General features: G+C 38.3%; 1 protein-coding gene across 3 annotated transcripts in view; it reads left to right on the top strand.

Annotated features, from left to right (window-relative positions):
* Positions 1–19,015, top strand: part of c1orf21.S (chromosome 1 open reading frame 21 S homeolog) — a 73,123-nt gene that overhangs the window by 39,069 nt on the left and 15,039 nt on the right. For 2 of the 3 annotated variants that reach the window (XM_041591305.1, NM_001092038.1), the window contains 1 exon segment: positions 11,493–11,688. In XM_041591305.1, coding sequence (XP_041447239.1) covers positions 11,595–11,688 — 94 coding nt within the window. In that variant the 5' untranslated portion in view covers positions 11,493–11,594. 3 annotated transcript variants of the gene reach the window in all.

The following is a 19,015-nucleotide window of genomic DNA, read 5'->3' on the forward strand; positions in this document are numbered from 1 at the left end:
TACTATAGAGTGCTGTACTTAGATCTACCAGGCAGCTGTTCTCCTGTATCAGGCAGCTGTTATCTTGTGTTAGGGAGCTGCTATCTGGTTGCCTTCCCATTGTTCTGTTGTTAGGCTGCCGTGGGGAAAAGGGAGGGGACGATATCACTCCAACTTACAGTATAGCAGTAAAGAGTGACTGAAGTTTATCTGAGCATAAGTTGCATGACTTGGGGAAGCTGGGAAACTGACAATATGTCTAGCCCCATGTCAGATTTCAAAAGTAAATATAAAAAAATCTATTTGCTCTTTTGAGTATAGGATTTCTGTGCAGAATTCTGCTGGAGCAGCACTATTAACTGATGTGCTTTGAAAAAAAACATGTTTTCCCATGACAGTATCCCTTTAAAAGATTTATATCGGCTGCCAATAATATCTCTGAATGTATTGCCTCTCTGTTGAGATCAATGGGTGACTGTCACTACTATTTGTTAGACATAGCTTTCCCATGATTGCTGTCTGTCAATGCCCAGAACATCATGTAATTTGTTCTCTTTACTACTTTATTTAATCTGAATGGTTAGTTGCAGGTCAGAAGGTTGGCACGGATGATCATTCATTTGACATAGGCTATATTCTGCATATCTATGGCCAGCTTAAAAGCTGGTGAGGTTGTTTCAAAGTCAGTGGGAGCTGTCCTTTGCAAATTGTACATTTCTTTGAGGTTTTAGAATTTTCGTATTTGTTCCACAATTTTTTTTTATACTTTTTATAATCCTATTTTTTTAATAAATGAGGAGACATTCATGGTTTTTAAATTCTAAAAATTCATAGGAACATGTCACTTGCAGAACATAGAAATATGTTGCTCAGAGCAAATGTGGAAAAGGCAAAACAGTTAATCAAATAACCCTTCCTAGTGACCCCATCCCCCCATAATAAACTCCTCCTTTGTAAACTTGAAACACAGGCAACAGCTGAAAGAAGGGAGGTGTGGAGTTATCCAAAGCTTTTTATGCTAAAAGAATAGGCAGAGCACAATTCTATAGAAGTCCCATACAAGCTTTGGACGGAGGTTATAAAATGACGATGTTTTTAGACAGATCCTTGTTGCAAATCAATAGAGCCCTTTCCTGAGGAAGACATGGTTGGGTTAAACAATGCTCAAAATTCATTTGATATAGGCAGTATCATTCCAACAGGAAGCCTTCCTATTGTTTGCTAATTATAAACACCTTAAAAATTAATTGCTTATTCTACTGAGGCTGGAAATGTTGCTCTTCCCCAGATATGTACTTTGTTTCTTGAGAATATCCACTTGAGAGATGTTATTATCTGTACAGCAAAGCTTTTATACTGAGGCTGTTGATTTAAGAAAGTGCGTTGCCACTTTGCTTGATTTCAGGACAACTAGAGTGAAATCTATACATCACTGCCTTTACCTTTCCTTTTATTTCCTGTTTGATAGACCTCGTGTGTGCACAGTATATTTTATTCCATGTATTTAAATATAAGTATAAATTGAAAAGGAGTTGTCATGTTGATTTTCTTGGCTGTGACATACAGTTGCATTCAGAATAATAGAAGTCCGACATCACTAACCTGATCAACCACTGTTTTTGATAGAAATTATATTTCTACAAGGCAAAAATTTACTAGTAGGTGTAGTAACAGTAACATGACATGCATTCTGATGATTCTGTGTCATTGGATCATTCATTGAGGCTTGTTCCAAATAACAGCAGTGTGGAGTTCAATTAGTGACGTCATTCATTCTGTGAAAAAACAGGTGTCAATTACGACCCTTATTTAAAGTGGACCTGTCGCCTACACATAAAAAGCTGCATAATAAAAGTTCTTTGCAAATTAAACATGAAGCACAAATAATTTTTTTATTAAAACATCCATACTGCTTATAAAGGTGTTTAACTATCTGAGCTGTCAATCAAATATCTGCCCCGCCTCTAGAGGTGGGGCAGTCAGTTACTTTCACTTTCCTTTCAGCAACACCTACATGTCACTGCATTTCTCACGTTCCCCCCTTTCCTCCTCACACACTATAATTATAGCGCATACCTCCCAACATTTTGGAAATAAAAAGAGGGCCAAAAAATTTGGTGTGTGTGGCGTGGCGAAAATGTTGTGACCACACCCATTTTTGTGGCCATGCCCCCTAATTACCATGTTAGTTTTACAAAATTTGGCAGGTTATGAAAGTTTGAACATATTTCTGTGTTTTTTTTCAGTTATTACAGTTTTGCTAATGAAGGTGAATTGACCTTTAAGCTGTGAGTCTAACTTTTCCCAAGGGACCTGTTATCTTATATTGTTACAATTACTTATTTCCTTATCTAGAAATAGTTACAAAAGTATCTTATAAGCAGCTGTGGCTGTTCTGGGCTCTCTGCCAAAAGGCAATTAAATTAGAAACTTTGTTACCTTTTCTGGCATTTTTTCTAGTACAAATGAGGGACTGCACGTTGAGCTGTCAAAAGAGGGACTGTTCCTCTAAAAACAGGACAGTTGGGAGGTATGATATCGTATGATATTGGTCACTGCACATGGGTATTAGGTTCCACACAAGATTTTGGGGTGATACACAATTTATCTTAATAAGTGTCCACAAAATGGCTCCTGCCTGCTTGCTGTGATAGTTTAATTCCAAGACTGAAGGAAACAACATTTAAATAATAAATATAGTGTAAGTAAAGTTTATTTTACTCAACTAACATGGTAGAAAAGAAATTTGAATTATTTCTTAGGGTGACAGATCCCCTTTAAAGAAAAACTATACCCCTGAACAATGTAGGTCTCTGTAAAAATATATTGCATGAAACAGCTTGTATGTGTAACCCTGCTTCATGTAAATGAATTTTTTCCTAATAATATACCTTTTTAGTAGTATGTGCCATTGGGTAATCATAAATATAAAATTGCCATTTTAAAAAATAAGGGCTGCCCCCTGGGATCCTAGGATTCACAGTGCATACAAACTAGCCATGCATGTTAGGTCACATGAGCCAATTAACAGACAGACATTTGCTTCCACACTTCTTCCTTGGTGGTTCAAAGCAAATATGTAAAAGGGCAATTTACTTTAAAAAAAAAAAAATGCCTTACCCTTTAAAAAAAACAAATTGCAATATATGGACAAACAATCCCTGTTTTTTTTTTTTAAAGGGTAAGGCATTTTTTCAGTAGCAGTATGCACAAAATGTCTCTGTCTTACATATATTGATAATGGGTTGAGTGCAGAGGACTCTTGTGTGTGTGTATATATAGAGATAGAGAGAGAGAGAGAGAGAGAGAGAGAGAGAGAGAGAGAGATATTAAGATTCTTTAATATGGCACCTCATTTGATATAAACTATTTGTTGTTTAAGCATTCATTTTGGTGGTACAGTTTTCCTTTAAGGAAGGATGGCAGCAAATGTTGTCCATGCTGGTTATAGTGCATTTCTGAAAATCTGAGTAAAATGGGTCTGTCCAGACATTGTTCAGAAGAACGGCATACTTTGATTAAAAAGTTGATTGGAGAGGGGAAAACATATAAAGAAGTGTAGAAAGTTTGTCAGACAACCCCCAAACCAAAAGCTACTCAACCACAAATTATTAAAAAACAAAAGCCACTCACTAGCACTCACTACATCATCATATTAAATGTTAATTTAAAGGTGAACAAGCCCTTTAATGTAATTGTCCTAAAATGGTCATGTTTGCAAACGCTTTGGGAGGGTCCTAAAAATATTTTTCTGTGGTGCCCAGGAGCTTCGACCCATTTGCTCTGTTTATTCAGTAGTCTAGGTTACCATGAAAATGGCTTTCAGGTAATGTTCTTCTTATGCTGCATTCGACCGCGCCAGAGCTAAACAGGATGGTGGATGAGGAAAGGACTATTTATAGGCATGAATACAGATTTGTGTAGAGCCCGCGTCTCCTTGGCAGGCGTCCAGGCTGAGGCGAAGCAGTAAACATTTTGGTCTTGCGCAGAGAGAGCTTTATGGGATCTGTGGATACAATGTGACCCTTGCGTGGAAAGGCAATCCAACATATAACGCCAATGTCATGTACAGTAATGTCTGGAGGCTTTTCTACCCCTGCGAAGGAGACAAAATCGAATTGCTTTGCTGTAAAATTTTAAAAAATCTTTTCAAGAAGCCAGTGTACGAATCGCTGCAAGTACATTGTGTGGCAGGGACGGACTGGGCTGACGGGACACCTGGAAAAAACCGGTAGGCCCTTGCCGTTATGGCCCCCCGCCGGCCAAGACCTGCTCCCCCGACTGACTAGCTGTTTGCGCAGTGTGGCATCTTGAGTTAAGAGGTCAGGAGGGGACTGCCAGGAGGGCCCCTTCATTTTGCAGAAGGTGGCCCACCAAAGCTCCAGTCCGACCCTAGTGGGTGGGGATTTAAAGCGATATCTCAATCTTTCTTCAATCTTTTTAGGTTTTTTTTTCATATATGAGGAGACCACGCAGAACAGGCAAAGCCGTTTGTTTGCTAGCAACTGTTTCAAATGACTTTGTATAATATTTACCAGCTCAATACTAAGAAAAGTACTTCCGCAGAAATTAAGGGAAAGGTCGAGTAGTTAAGTAATTATCTTATAACACCAATTTTGCATAATAACATAGATCTGTAATCTCATTGGCAGCCAATGATTAGCCAGGGAACATGAATGATCCTCTGGATCAACTATCAGTTAGGTAGGTTATATATATATATATATAGACTGTGAACTTGATGGATGTGTGTCTTTTTTTTAACCTAACTTACTGTGTTACTATGTATTATAACTCACTGTCTAATTAAGGGGAACTACATGTAATCTAAATGCTATGTACAAAGGGCAACTTATTCTCTGTTTGAACAACATGTTTTTATGGTAGCACAGGGGAGTGGCATATCTTTTTGAAATTCACAGTACTGGAAATCTCTCCAGACAGTAATTGTCAATTTATTTTGGTTGCCACTTTGTATAATGGCTTGTCTGTGCTGTCTGTATCTCACCCTCGTTCTCCGCCTCTGATTACACAGAGAGAACACAGAATCTGCCCATTGCCCTTGAGACTGATCTGCTATAGGCACTGACTTGCTAATAGTATAATTTAAATTTGTTTTTATTTTCCTTTTCCCAAGCAGGCAGTGGAGCAAGCTTCAAATAATGTTTGTATTGTGAATTGCTTTAAAAAAAAATAGATATTTTGATATTTTGAAAACATCCAGGGCTTAAAATTCTACTATACCTAATTTTTTCCACTAGGGAAGCAAAAGAGAATAGAAAATAACCCTGACAGGTTCTCACCAGGGAAACAAGGAAACAAGGTGGAATAATGTGTTATTAGCGTGCATATGCTGATGTGTGTGCTTCCCATGTGACCATACATTGAAGGTATATGTGCCTGTAGATTTGTCTTGGTTGGTTTAAACTTTCCTGTCAGTTATCTGTGCAATGAGGGCACTGGGGGGGGGGCAGTTTTGACAGGTCATCCTACAAACCCATTAGATTACAGTGGAAATTTCATCTCTCAACCCTTCCTTGTAAAATTTACATCAGGAATTTGCAGCCCCCTGTCACTTGTTCATTTGCTCGGTCAACTTGAACAACCCAGCTCAGACAATATATGCTGATATTTTAAGGTTGAAAACAAGATTACGGGTCCATCAGATTCAGTAAATCTTAATTGTAGCCAATGCAGAGGAAGCCATATAAACCCCATGTGACACAGTCTCCAATTTTCTTTTATAACAGGTAAATCCTGATTCCCAAAAGGGCAATGTCTGGATCAATATTGCAGACAGTATTAATACAGGTATAGGATCCATTATCCGGAAACCCCTTATCCAGAAAGCTCCGAATTATGGAAAGGCCATCTCCCATAGACTCCATTTTATCCAAATAATCCAAATTTAATAAAAAAAAATCCTTTTTCTCTGTAGTAATAAAACAGTACCTTGTACTTGATCCCAACTAAGATATTTATCTTTATTGGAGGCAAAACCAGCCTATTGGTTTTTTTTAATGTTTACATGATTTTTTAGTAGACTTTAGATATGGGGTTCCTAATTACAGAAATATCTGTTATCTGGAAAACCCCAGGTCCCAAGCATTCCGGATAACTGGTCCCATACCTGTATAAGTATCCTTGCTTCTTGTTGCTGGAAAGAAATCAGACCCTTTCTAAATTAAATACTGTATAGGATCCATTATCCGGAAACCCATTATCCAGAAAGCTCTGAATTACGGAAAGGCCATCTCCCATAGACTCCATTTTATCCAAATAATCCAAATTTAATTAAAAAAATCCTTTTTCTCTGTAGTAATAAAACAGTACCTTGTACTTGATCCCAACTAAGATATTTATCTTTATTGGAGGCAAAACCAGCCTATTGGTTTTTTTTAATGTTTACATGATTTTTTTTAGTAGACTTTAGGTATGAAGTTCCTAATTACAGAAACATCTGTTATCTGGAAAACCCCAGGTCCCAAGCATTCCGGATCACAGGTCCCATACCTGTATAAGTATCCTTGTATCTTGGTTACTGGAAAGAAATTAGACCCTTTCTAAATAAAATGCTGTATAAACCATTTCTGTAAATCCCAAGGGACACCCTTGAGAACTCTGGAAATATATACTGGTGCATATAATATCAGAGAGATGATCTGGTCCCCTTATGTGTCTATACATAGTTATCATATCCCATGAAGCCATTCTTTTTCCAATGTGGCCAGCCTTTCTTCATAGCTTTAATACCTGTACCTTTAACCTGTGGTAAAAAAGAATGGAAACGTTTAAAAAAGTGGTGATTTGTTGGCACTCGCAGTGTTTATAATGTCTAACCTCCTGGCTGGTGCTCCTCTTTGAAGAAAATTCCACTAGGCCAGGGTACAATTGTAAGGAGCACACTCTACTGTCTGTCATTCTTGCTACTGCTATGGGTTGTGTATGCAAAACTTTGACTTTCAGTTGCTATATTATAATTTAGTTGTATTGTGCATGCCCGACTCCCAGGAGGATCACGGAGACCAGAAGTTTACAATAGTACCAAAGGCCAGTGCAGTTTTATTAGGGATGCACTCAATCCAGAATTCAGTTCAGGATTCTGCCTTTTTCAGCAGGATTAGAATTTAAATGCAAGTGCCTGGCCAAGCCAAATTCTTAAAATTACGTGACTTTTTGTCACACAAATAAGGAAGTAAAAAGAAACCCCACTGCATGTGTTTTTTTTTTTTTGGCCCTTCCCAACCAGATTTAGAACTCAGCAGAATCTATCCCAAAGGATTCTGGATTCAACCAAATCCCAAAATCGTGTATTTGCTTCATCCCTAGTTTTCAGCACACAGGAGCACCAGCTTTGCATCTGAGGTTGGTCGTAATATTGGGGGTGCTTATCAAATTGGCGCTCCCAGTAATTAAGCATTTCTTTGTCCTTTACTAGTAACATTGCCTTGTGTATTTGGCTTTTAAAGCAATCGCACATGGGATAAATCCTGGCTACTGCAGGCATAAAAATGTTCCCTCGTTTCCTTTCCATTGACTAATAGGCAAATCATTGGTTGAAACATGCATGAGGAGACTGCTTTAAGAGATGGGAAACTAAAAAATGGGATAAGACTCACAGAATTTTCTAAATGCCTTTGAATTTTCTGTGAGCTATTGCCTTGCAGAAAACTGTGAGCCTTCTCCCCTTCTTTAAAGTGAACTATACTGGACTGGAAGCAGCCAGTGATTGAGGAGCACCAGTATATTTAACAAAATGGTGTGCAGACGTTTGTGTTGAACTAGGATTATTAAGAGACCGTTCACATGTGACACTTGCTTGTAGCACACCTACTGATTGCCAGACAGAACTGTTATGCCCTGGGAAGCAAGGTTAAATCTTCCCATATACTGGAATGCAGAGCTGCATTGAGTACAGCTCCTAGATCTGAAGATGCCTCTTAAGACATATTGAAGAGAAAGGCATCAGAGGATACATGGATAATCCATCTAGAGGGACTGACTGCTATCTTAGGACTTTCTCTGCAAACTGCCTCCCTATTTGACCCGAGATGCACTAATTGTCAGGCAGTAAGGTCAATGTCACCAAACTTGAGCACAATAGGGTAGAGAAATCGCCAACATATGTTACAACTTCCTAGTAGGCTTCAGAGATTATGGATCTCCATTTAAGTCTTACATTCTAACTTTCTCAATGTTCCTCAAGCAAGAGGCTACTGGTAACATCCTACACATTTGTGGATATGATGCTATCTCAGGCCTTTCTTTCCAAACTGCCTCCCAAGATGACCCTAGGTGCACTCATTGTCAGGCAATAAGGTCAATATCACCAAACTCATTGAACACAGCAGGGTAAGAAATGGCCACAATATGTCACAACTTCCTTGCATTAAAGTTTGCAGTTTTGTTAAAACAAGTAAATTGATTAACTTTCCATTCTCTGGCACCTATTTTGTTTTAGAGATTATGGATCTCCATTTAAGACTCAGATTCTAACCTGGCCAAGGTTCCTCAAGCAGCTATCTCAGGACTTTCTTTCCAAACTGCCTCCCAAGTTGGCCTTAGATGCACTAATTGTCAGGCAGTAAGGTCAATATCATAGAACTTCTTGAACACAACAGGGTAGTGGTATGGCCACCATATGTAACAACTTCCTTTTATTTAAGTCTTTGGCACCTAATAGGCTTCAGAGATTAAGGATCTCAATTTAAGCCTCAAGTTCTAATCTATTCAAGGTTCCTCAAGCAAGAGGCTACTTATAAGCATCCTACACCACCACTGACTTTGGGGGACATGTTACACACTTCAGTAGGCTTGATAGAGGGTACTGCAGAATAAATAGTCATGAATTAGTTGTTGCCATAGCAACATTTATTGGCAGTAACTTGAAGGCAGAATGTATACTGATTTTAGCTACCTAGGACTGCGTCACTGTGTGGGCTTATTGGAATGAGCATGGGAGAATACTTTTATAAAAGAAAGAGGCAACTGGGAGCCTTTCAGAGAACACATTTACATATTACAACTATAAATAATTGTTGGTTGTGGAAAGGTGTATATTTCTGCAGCTTGGGAGTATTCAAACATGAATCTGTTGTGTACTGTACTGAGCACTGAAAGCTTCAGTTCTAAAATATTTCTGAAATCTCAAAATGGTTTTTTTTTTTTTATTAATACAGCAGTTATTGTATTCATGTTCTGTTGAGGCTATACACATATTTGCATAAGCTTTGGCAGTAGATCATTTTTAGCCAGGGATAGCCAACAGGGATAGCTAATCTCCTGGTATTGCAGATAATAGATTGGGGTCACATGGGTGACTAAGTTGCATGGTATAGAAACTTAACATCTAAGGTTTCTCATTCACACATAGTAGTATCCGTTTTGACAGGAGCCAATGATATGCTCCTTGCTGCCCTTCCTAAGGTATGGTGCTGGTCTTATCTCTCCATCTGTAAATATTATATAGACAATATTTTTTTCTTTTGGTGGTAGCGCAATACCTGGTTTAATCTGCCCATTTTCCTTCCAACTTCTTAAAGTTGCTGTCTTGTACCGGGCCCATTGAAACAAATAATGGATTATGGCTCAGTCTGATCAGATCCTAAAGCATAATAAGTTAGCATTCCCTTACTAGGAGTATAAACTATTAGTAGAAGGAACAAGAACATACCAGCCTCACTAATAATTACATGAATAGCTCTTTTTTTTGGTTCTATCGAGTCTGGACTGAGATTCAGAATAGGCTTTGGCATTTCAAGTACACAGAAGCCCAAACAGCCACCAAATTGCCCAATGAATAGTGATTGTCTATGGCATATTGCAGCAACATGATCTACAAGTTGGCAGTCCGGGCCTGAGTTCTATCACTGGTTTTACCCACAGTAAAACAGTATGTTATATAATGGCGATTCTTGGCAACATTCAATGTTTATATAGTTTCTTTTAAAATTATTTGCTTTCCTCTTCTGACAATTTACAGTATTTAAATATGGGTCACTGACCACTGCACCAAAAGAAGCTTTTTTCCTTACTGATGTTCACTTCACACCAGCTCCCTTCTTCCCTACTGATCTTCTCTTCTCTCTGCAACTCCAACTCACTTCTTCCCTACTAATTTCTTCTTCTCTCAGCAAATCACTTCTTCCTTACTGATGTTCACTTCTCACCAGCTCCCTTCTTCCCTACTGATCTTCTCTTCTCTCTGCAACTCCAACTCACTTCTTCCCTACTAATTTCTTCTTCTCTCAGCAACTCACTTCTTCCCTACTAATCTCTTAGCAACTCACTTACTGATCTTCTCTTCTCTCAGTAATTTGCCTCTTCTCTACTGATCTTCTCTCAGTAAATCGCTTCTTCCTTACTGATGTTCACTTCTCACCAGCTCCCTTTTTCCATACTGAGCTTCTCTTCTCTCTGCAATTCACTTCTTCCCTACTGATCTTCTGTTCTCTCGGCAAACCCACTTCTTCCCTATTGATATTCTTTTAGCAATTTACTTCCTACTGATTTTCTCTTCTTCTGGTAACTCACTTGTTCCCTACTGATTGTCTCTCAGTAAATCACTTCTTTCCTGCTAATCTTATCAGCAACCAACTGCTTCTCTACTGATCTTCTCTTTTCTCAGCCACTTTTCCCTACTGATTTTTTATTCTCTCAGTAATTCACTGAGCTCTCCTTTTTACTTCATGCTACCCATTAATTATAATTCAGTTAAAATAACATCAGCGTATACTTAAATTATTGGTCATTGAGACAGTGATTACAAAATTAATGAGCAGTGATTAGTTAACCTATTTTTGCAGTAGGTGGAGGTACCTATTGGGATAAGAGTTTGTCAACTTGGTGTGGCTGAAATTACATAAATTGCCACATTTGCTAAAAACTTAAATGTTGGAAGGTATGTGAAACTATATATGTATATAAGTGTTTCATGCTTGGAGCTGCAGCTCTAGGCAGGGAGGGGGCTTTCCTCTGATATTAATGCAGCGCTCCTTTGAGCAGGAAGTAAACAATGCATAAGGAAGCCTGACAGTCAGCACATGCTATAGTTACCTTGCAAAGTAAAAATAAAAGAACTGGAGGTGCATCAGGATGTTTCCTGAGATGTTACACAACTGACATCACAGGAACTGTGTTTTAGCAATTCTGCTCCCCCCAGTGTGGAAACAGAGGCAATGTCAGGAGGCAGATCAGATGCAAGAGGAAATTTTACAAAAAAGCACACAAAAAATGGCAGATACAGTGTGGGTTCCTGCTCTTTCATCTCTTTGTGCCTGAAGCACAGGCTGCAGTCTCTCTCTCTGGGCTACATGCCGGATTTTATTAACTAGTTTTATAGATAGTGAATTCTGCTTTTCCAGGCGCTGACATTCTGACATCTTGCTGCACACAGAATGTGAAGATCTACAGTATCAGAAGAATATTTTGAATTTAAAAAAAAATGTCCTGTCATTTCTAGAGAATAAGAGGCTTCTATATATTATTCTGACAGATTTCGCTCTTACCTACAGGTTCAGCAGTGATGGACACGTACGTGGGTTTTTGGCACCACTTGTCAGCGTCTCACTAGAAATGTTTTTTCCGATCAGTCAGTCTGGAGCTGACTGATAAATATGGGATGTGCTTCGGCAAAGCATGTATCTACAGTACAAAATGAGGACGATGCACAGAATGGCAAGAATTACCAAAACGGAGATGCCTTTTGTGGTGAGTTCTGATTTGTTTTTCTGAGATCTAGAAGTCTTATTGATACACATTTTTCAGGAGCTGTTCTACTGATGGCGTTATCAATGATGTTTTTAATGAAACCCTAAACTCCGTTCTGTAGCAAAGGACAATGTAACCTGATGCAAGGTACTATAATTGAGATGAATAGTATTCCATATACTGTAGATACCCCAGAGGGAAAGAGCTAAATTGTGGGAGTTTCAGAGATAATGACTGGCAGTAGTTATTATGTCACTGTAGAGAGTAAACTAACAGCTTTTTTCCCAGGAATTATCTAAAACAACTACAATTGAATAAAAAAATTAAATGTGTATATTGTATAAAAAGAAAAATCAGGTTGTAATTACCCCAGACACAATATTTAAAGGAGAAGGAAAGGTTGAAACTACATAAGCTTTATCAGAAAGAAAAAAACACAACTTTCTTTCCTTCTTTTGTGTACACATGGGCTTCTGTATCAGACTTACTTCTTTCAGCTTAAGTCTCCAGGGCACAGGCTTGAGCATGCTCAGTTTGCTCCTCTCTCCCTCTGCCCCTCACTTCTCCCCTTCCTGCTGTAATCTGAGCCCAGAGCTATGAGAGAGCAGGAAGTGATGTCACACCAAGCTATTATGGCAGCTGATATCCTAAACTACAAACAGCGAAAGCTTCTAGAGTTGTTTACTCAGGTATGGTAAAGCATTCTACACAATAAATACAGTTATGGGACCTGTTATGGCAGTGACACATGGGAATATTTGTCACCTCCAGAGGAAACTTTGCATGATTTAGTGATCAGTTGGACATACCGCCAGCGATTGATATTACCAGCAATGGAGTGGCCCTTATCCAGAATGCTCTGGACCTGAGGCTTTCCAGATAAGGGGACTTTCTGTAATTTGGATCTCCATACCTTGTCTACTAAAAAAATTATTTAAACATTAATTGACCCAATAGGATGGTTCTGCCTTGAATAAGCAATAATTATATCTTAGCTGGGATCGAGTATAGTAATGTTTTATTAATATAGGAAAAAAATATATATATTTAGAATTATTTGAAATTAAAATGGAGTTTGTGGGACATAGCCTTCCAGTAATTTGGAACTTTTTGGATAATGGGTTTCCGGATAACGGATCCCATGTGTGTATAGCATTCTGGTTGCACCATTGTGATCTAATCTATTGGCAATAAACTGTCTCTGTAACTTTCCTACTCCTTTAAGCAGCCATATTTTTTAGTATATACCCACAAATAAATATATATATATATATATATATATATATATATATATATATATATATATATATATATATATATATATATATATATATATATATATATATATATATATATATATATATATATATATATATATATATATATATATATATACACAGTCTTAGGGAGCGCACACCATAAGCCAGGGTAACAACCTGGGTGCTAATCCGTAGGAAATAATATAACAAAGCAGTGTGACAGCACTCCAAGGATTTACGACATGAACATCAGTTAAGCAAAAAGGTTTATTGTATCCGACGTTTCAGTTCCAGTGCGGAACTTTCATCAGGGAAGACTTCTTCCCTGATGAAAGTTCCGCACTGGAACTGAAACGTCGGATACAATAAACCTTTTTGCTTAACTGATGTTCATGTCGTAAATCCTTGGAGTGCTGTCACACTGCTTTGTTATATATATATATATATATATATATATATATATATATATATATAGTTCAAGAGGACCCGCACATCTTGGTTAGTGAACCAAAAATTTCTTTATTTTTCAAACTTGTGCATCCAACGTTTCGACCCACATTAGGGCCGCCCTAATGTGGGTCGAAACGTTGGATGCACAAGTTTGAAAAATAAAGAAATTTTTGGTTCACTAACCAAGGTGTGCGGGTCCTCTTGAACTGTACAGGGGCATAACTATAGAGGAAGCAGACCCTGCGGCTGCAGGGGGGCCCAGGAGGTATAGGGGCCCCATGAGGCCCTAATTCATATACAATTTCAATAAATATTGGAGAAACAAGTCAACCTCTAAACATTTTGGGGGCCTGAAAAATAATTTGCTGTGGGGCCCAGTAATATCTAGTTACGCCACTGGAACTGTACATAAATACTTTGACCCAGCACCCACGTTCATGGAAGACTGGTTTAGAATGCAAGCGTCTGATTCAGGATATATATATATATAGTCCCACAGTACCAGCACTCCAATCTTTAGACAGGTTCGTGGTGCACGATCAAATACAGGATATATAGAACAAGAAGGATCAGCACTCACTGTATTGATATGAAGAAAAGTTTGCGTTTATTTATTTACATCATAATCCGACGTTTCGGTCCCACCTGGGGACCTTTCTCAAGGATACTGTGTAACTGTGATGTGATCTTTAAATACCCACCCCCCATAAGTGAAAAATGGCGCCAAAGATGACGTCATGAGTCCAAGGTGAAGTGTCAGAACAAAGTTTTATGATGTAAATAAATAAACGCAAACTTTTCTTCATATCAATACAGTGAGTGCTGATCCTTCTTGTTCTATATATATATATATATATATATATATATATATATATATATATATATATATATATATATATATATATATATATATACACACTATTTTTAAGATTTTTATTTGTCAAGCTGCTTTGCTGAATTTTCCAGGGCAGAAGAAAGCTGGCATTATCACCTGTATTTTTTTCATACGAAATTATTAGTCTGCACCCTTAACCTTCGCAGTCCTCTGAACCAATTCCTGCATCCAGTGGAAAGTGGCCACCGAGCTATGTGCACCCTTAGTAAATTGGATATGAAGTGATGACTGCTCTACAGAGTTATATGGGGCAGTCATAAATACAATTTAGATTCATTAAAGTCTGTGCCACAGGAAACAATTAAAGGGCAAACCCAAAAGAAACATGGTTATTGTTAATTGTAGATAATAGTCATTAGTCTTTGAGCTAAGGTACAGAACCCTATGATATTTCATTTGTCCTCTTCAAAAGCTCCTCTTACATCTGTGCCTGCTCTTCTCATTCTTGGCTGACTGCCTCACTTTGTTGGACCAAGTGTTTATAATGGGCTACAGCATGTGCACTCATACCAGGCTACACTGATAATACCAGGAATGTGTGCCAGAACATAAGAGCAGTATCGTCAAGGCCAATATATATAGACCATCAGCATTTAACTACAGGACAAGCTGTGATACAGTTGGTTTTTCTATGTCTTTATTGCCCTTTCTTTTAAAAGAGCAATCTTATGCATTTACTATGTAGTGTTGACAATTAGAGTTTTGTGGGGGTCCAGTTCTTGAAAACCACAACCTGCATTTTTACCCACTACCACAACCCAATCCGTCACTGCTAACCATCATTAAACAGTAAGTGCTTTTGTTGCAAACCAGAAGTGACATGTCAGAAGTTTGTGGGGACAGAAATAAAATGTTTGTTTAACAGAGTAAAACATGGCTTACGAAATACAAAATTAATCTTTATTCCAGAACTTCAGCCTGACCTATCCCGGGCGTAAAATATATATATATAAAATATAAGATAAGATAATAAGACCTAACCCTCAGACCCCCTTTTTAAAAGTGGACCTGTCATCCAGACACAAAAATCTGTATAATAAAAGTCATTTTCAAATTAAACATGAAATACAATTTCTATTTTTTATTAAAGCATTCATAGCTGTAGTATATAAAGGCTGGAGAGACTGGATGTCTAATATAATAGCCAAAATTTAACTTCCTGCTTTTCAGCTCTCTAACTTTGAGTTAGTCAGCGACTTGAAGGGGGGCCACATGAGATATAACTGTTCAGTGAGTTTGCAATTGATCCTACACATTCTGCTCATATTCAAAAGCAACAGTTATGACCCATGTGGCCCCCCTCAAGTCTCTGATTGGTTACTGCCTGGTAACCAATCAGTGGAAACCAAGAGAGCTGAAAAGCAGGAAGTAGTGTTCTGTTCTGTTCTGTTACCCATCCAGTCACTCCAGCCTTTATACATTACATTAACTAACTATATTAGAAACATTTTTAATTTTACACAGCCTATCTATTTACCCAATTTTTATTTTTATACTGAACAATTCCTTTAATAACAGTGTCCACAAAATGGCTCCTGCCTGCTTGCTATAATTATGAATTCCGAGACTGAAGGAAACAAGATTCAAATAATTTATATAGTGTAATTAAAGTTCATTTTTGCTTGACGAATGTGATAAAATAGGATTTTGAATATTTTTTTGGGTGAGGGGTCTCCTTTAAGCTGCTGCAGGACTCTACAGAGAGGTAACAACTATTACTGTATCAAACTTGAGCACTCCAAATATATCTCCAATGCCTGGGTGCAGGTTATAAGATAAATTTCCAAATAGAAAAGTAAAAAAATTAAATATTTTTTATTTCAACGTTCCGGCTCCCAACTCAAGCCGTCAGGACTGAGGACCGCTTGAGTTGGGAGCCATTTCACATATATATATATATATATATATATATATATATATATATATATATATATATATATATATATATATATATATATATATATATATATATATATATAATCCAAAAAATGAAGGAAGCACTCACAGCAAATTTTTCTTGAAAAAACTTTTTACTGGATCATGCAAACATCAACGCGTTTCGGTACCTCAAGGGACCGTCATCCTGATGACGGTCCCTTGAGGTACCGAAACGCGTTGATGTTTGCATGATCCAGTAAAAAGTTTTTTCAAGAAAAATTTGCCGTGAGTGCTTCCTTCATTTTTTGGATTGTATGCTTTACTTGGCTAGCACCCGGCCTCAGTGACTATTGGCGAAGGTGAGTGCCGGTTTCACATGCTTTTATATATATATATATTGGTCCAACCAGATCGCACTCCATATTTAAAACATAGCTTTTATTAGCCTGTTAAAATGTATCAAAAAATGGCATTCTTCACAACATAGTAGCAGCGTCATTTGTATCAAGACACTTATCTGTTAAAAGTCCAGCATAAACGCTATATTCATCCACACTCACGCGACGTTTCGGGACACATCCGTTCCCTTTCTCAAGCGTATGTATCGTGTAGTAGCGTGTAGGACTCCATTGCACACACTTTCTGCTTCCTCGTTAGGCGGGGCATACGTGGTAAGTAACTGTGATGATGCTTCCTCACCTGGAGGCCGGATCTGCACGTCAGTCACCACATATCTCCACCCTCCCGTTACTATGCAAAGTCCATAGTTACCAAAGAAAGAAATATATCAGTAACAGCAAATTACATGGGCATTTTTCACTATATCTGATAATTGTAGTTGTTTGAGCAAATTATGCCAAAATGAAAAGCAAAAGTTGACAGATGAAATGGCAAAAAAGAAAAAAATTTTTTTTAAAAAAATACAAAAGTACTTATAAAGAAAAAATATACACAAAATAATATTAGTTGCCCAAAATATTACTACTCACCCTAAATGGGTACTTTACAGAAATAAATGCAAGTCAAAATCACGATTTAGACCCCTTGGACTGAGAGTCCCTAGCCTGTCAATCCATTTAACTTCTGCTCTTTTTAATGCTAGAACACGATCTCCTCCTCTTTTCAGAGGTGGGACGTGTTGGATAACTCTGAATTTCAGCTCCTCTGATGTATGTCCTTGTTCTAAACAATGTCTAGAGACTGGCAATGATCTGTTGCCCACGTGTATAGTTGATCTATGCTGAGAAAACCTATCCTTCACCCTCTGGGTGGTTTCTCCAACATAGACCAACCCACATGGGCACACCAGCATATATACAACAAAATTGGTATCACACGTATTGTAACCCCTAATTTGATACTTCTGATCCCTATGTGGATGGTCGAAATCAGGACCTACCAATACAAATCGACACTGGGCACAACCCTTACATCTATACATGCCCTCTTTCTTGGGACCCCAAAACATTGCCTTATTAGGTGGTTTCCGTATGTCTGCATTCACTAATCTACTCCCTATGGTTGCTCCTCTGCGATAGGACATCATAGGGCCTTGTTGAAACTCTGGAATTGAGGGATATGCATCTTTTAATAAGTGCCAATGTTTATCTAGTATGCATTTAAATTTGGAACTGGCAGAATTATACTGGGATACATAAGCTAATCTGTTACCTGTAGAACGCCGATCTCTTGATGTACATCCAAGAATCCCTTCCATAGCAGCCTGTTGATTTTTTTGTATTAGCTGATTCGGATATCCCCTATCTGTAAGTTTCCTAGACATTATTTCTAAGTCTTGTTCCAAGACCACCGGATTATTTGTAATTCTACTCACTCTGGTAAACTGGCTGATAGGAATCGATCTCTTAACTGAGGGGGGATGGAAGCTGTCATAAGAAAGAAGTTGATTTCGATCAGTGGGTTTTGTATAGATACGAGTATCAAACCCTGTCTCGGTTCGTGTAACCAATACATCTAAGAAAGTAACTACTTGGAGATCAGCTGTCATCGTGAATTTAATGTCATTATGGGCCCCATTAATTGCCTCACGGAAGATGGCCAAGGAGTCCAGGTCACCCCGCCATAGGAGGAACACGTCATCGATGTACCTCCACCAGGCACAACAGTGCCTAGTGAAGAGTACATTTTGATAGACATGCTCCTCCTCAAACCAACTCATAAAGGAGTTGGCATATGACGGGGCGACCTTGGACCCCATGGCCGTCCCCCGCACCTGCAAGTAATATTTGTCCCGAAATTGAAAATAGTTTCTATGTAGTATGAAGCTCAACATCTCCATGAAGAATTCTATTTCTGCATCACTGTACAAATCACTGTTTGTACAGTGATGCAGAAATAGAATTCTTCATGGAGATGTTGAGCTTCATACTACATAGAAACTATTTTCAATTTCGGGACAAATATTACTTGCAGGTGCGGGGGACGGCCATGGGGTCCAAGGTCGCCCCGTCATATGCCAACTCCTTTATGAGTTGGTTTGAGGAGGAGCATGTCTATCAAAATGTACTCTTCACTAGGCACTGTTGTGCCTGGTGGAGGTACAGCGATGACGTGTTCCTCCTATGGCGGGGTGACCTGGACTCCTTGGCCATCTTCCGTGAGGCAATTAATGGGGCCCATAATGACATTAAATTCACGATGACAGCTGATCTCCAAGTAGTTACTTTCTTAGATGTATTGGTTACACGAACCGAGACAGGGTTTGATACTCGTATCTATACAAAACCCACTGATCGAAATCAACTTCTTTCTTATGACAGCTTCCATCCCCCCTCAGTTAAGAGATCGATTCCTATCAGCCAGTTTACCAGAGTGAGTAGAATTA

Source organism: Xenopus laevis, chromosome 4S, assembly GCF_017654675.1.
Source record: "Xenopus laevis strain J_2021 chromosome 4S, Xenopus_laevis_v10.1, whole genome shotgun sequence".
In the NCBI taxonomy this organism is placed as follows: Eukaryota; Metazoa; Chordata; class Amphibia; order Anura; family Pipidae; genus Xenopus; species Xenopus laevis.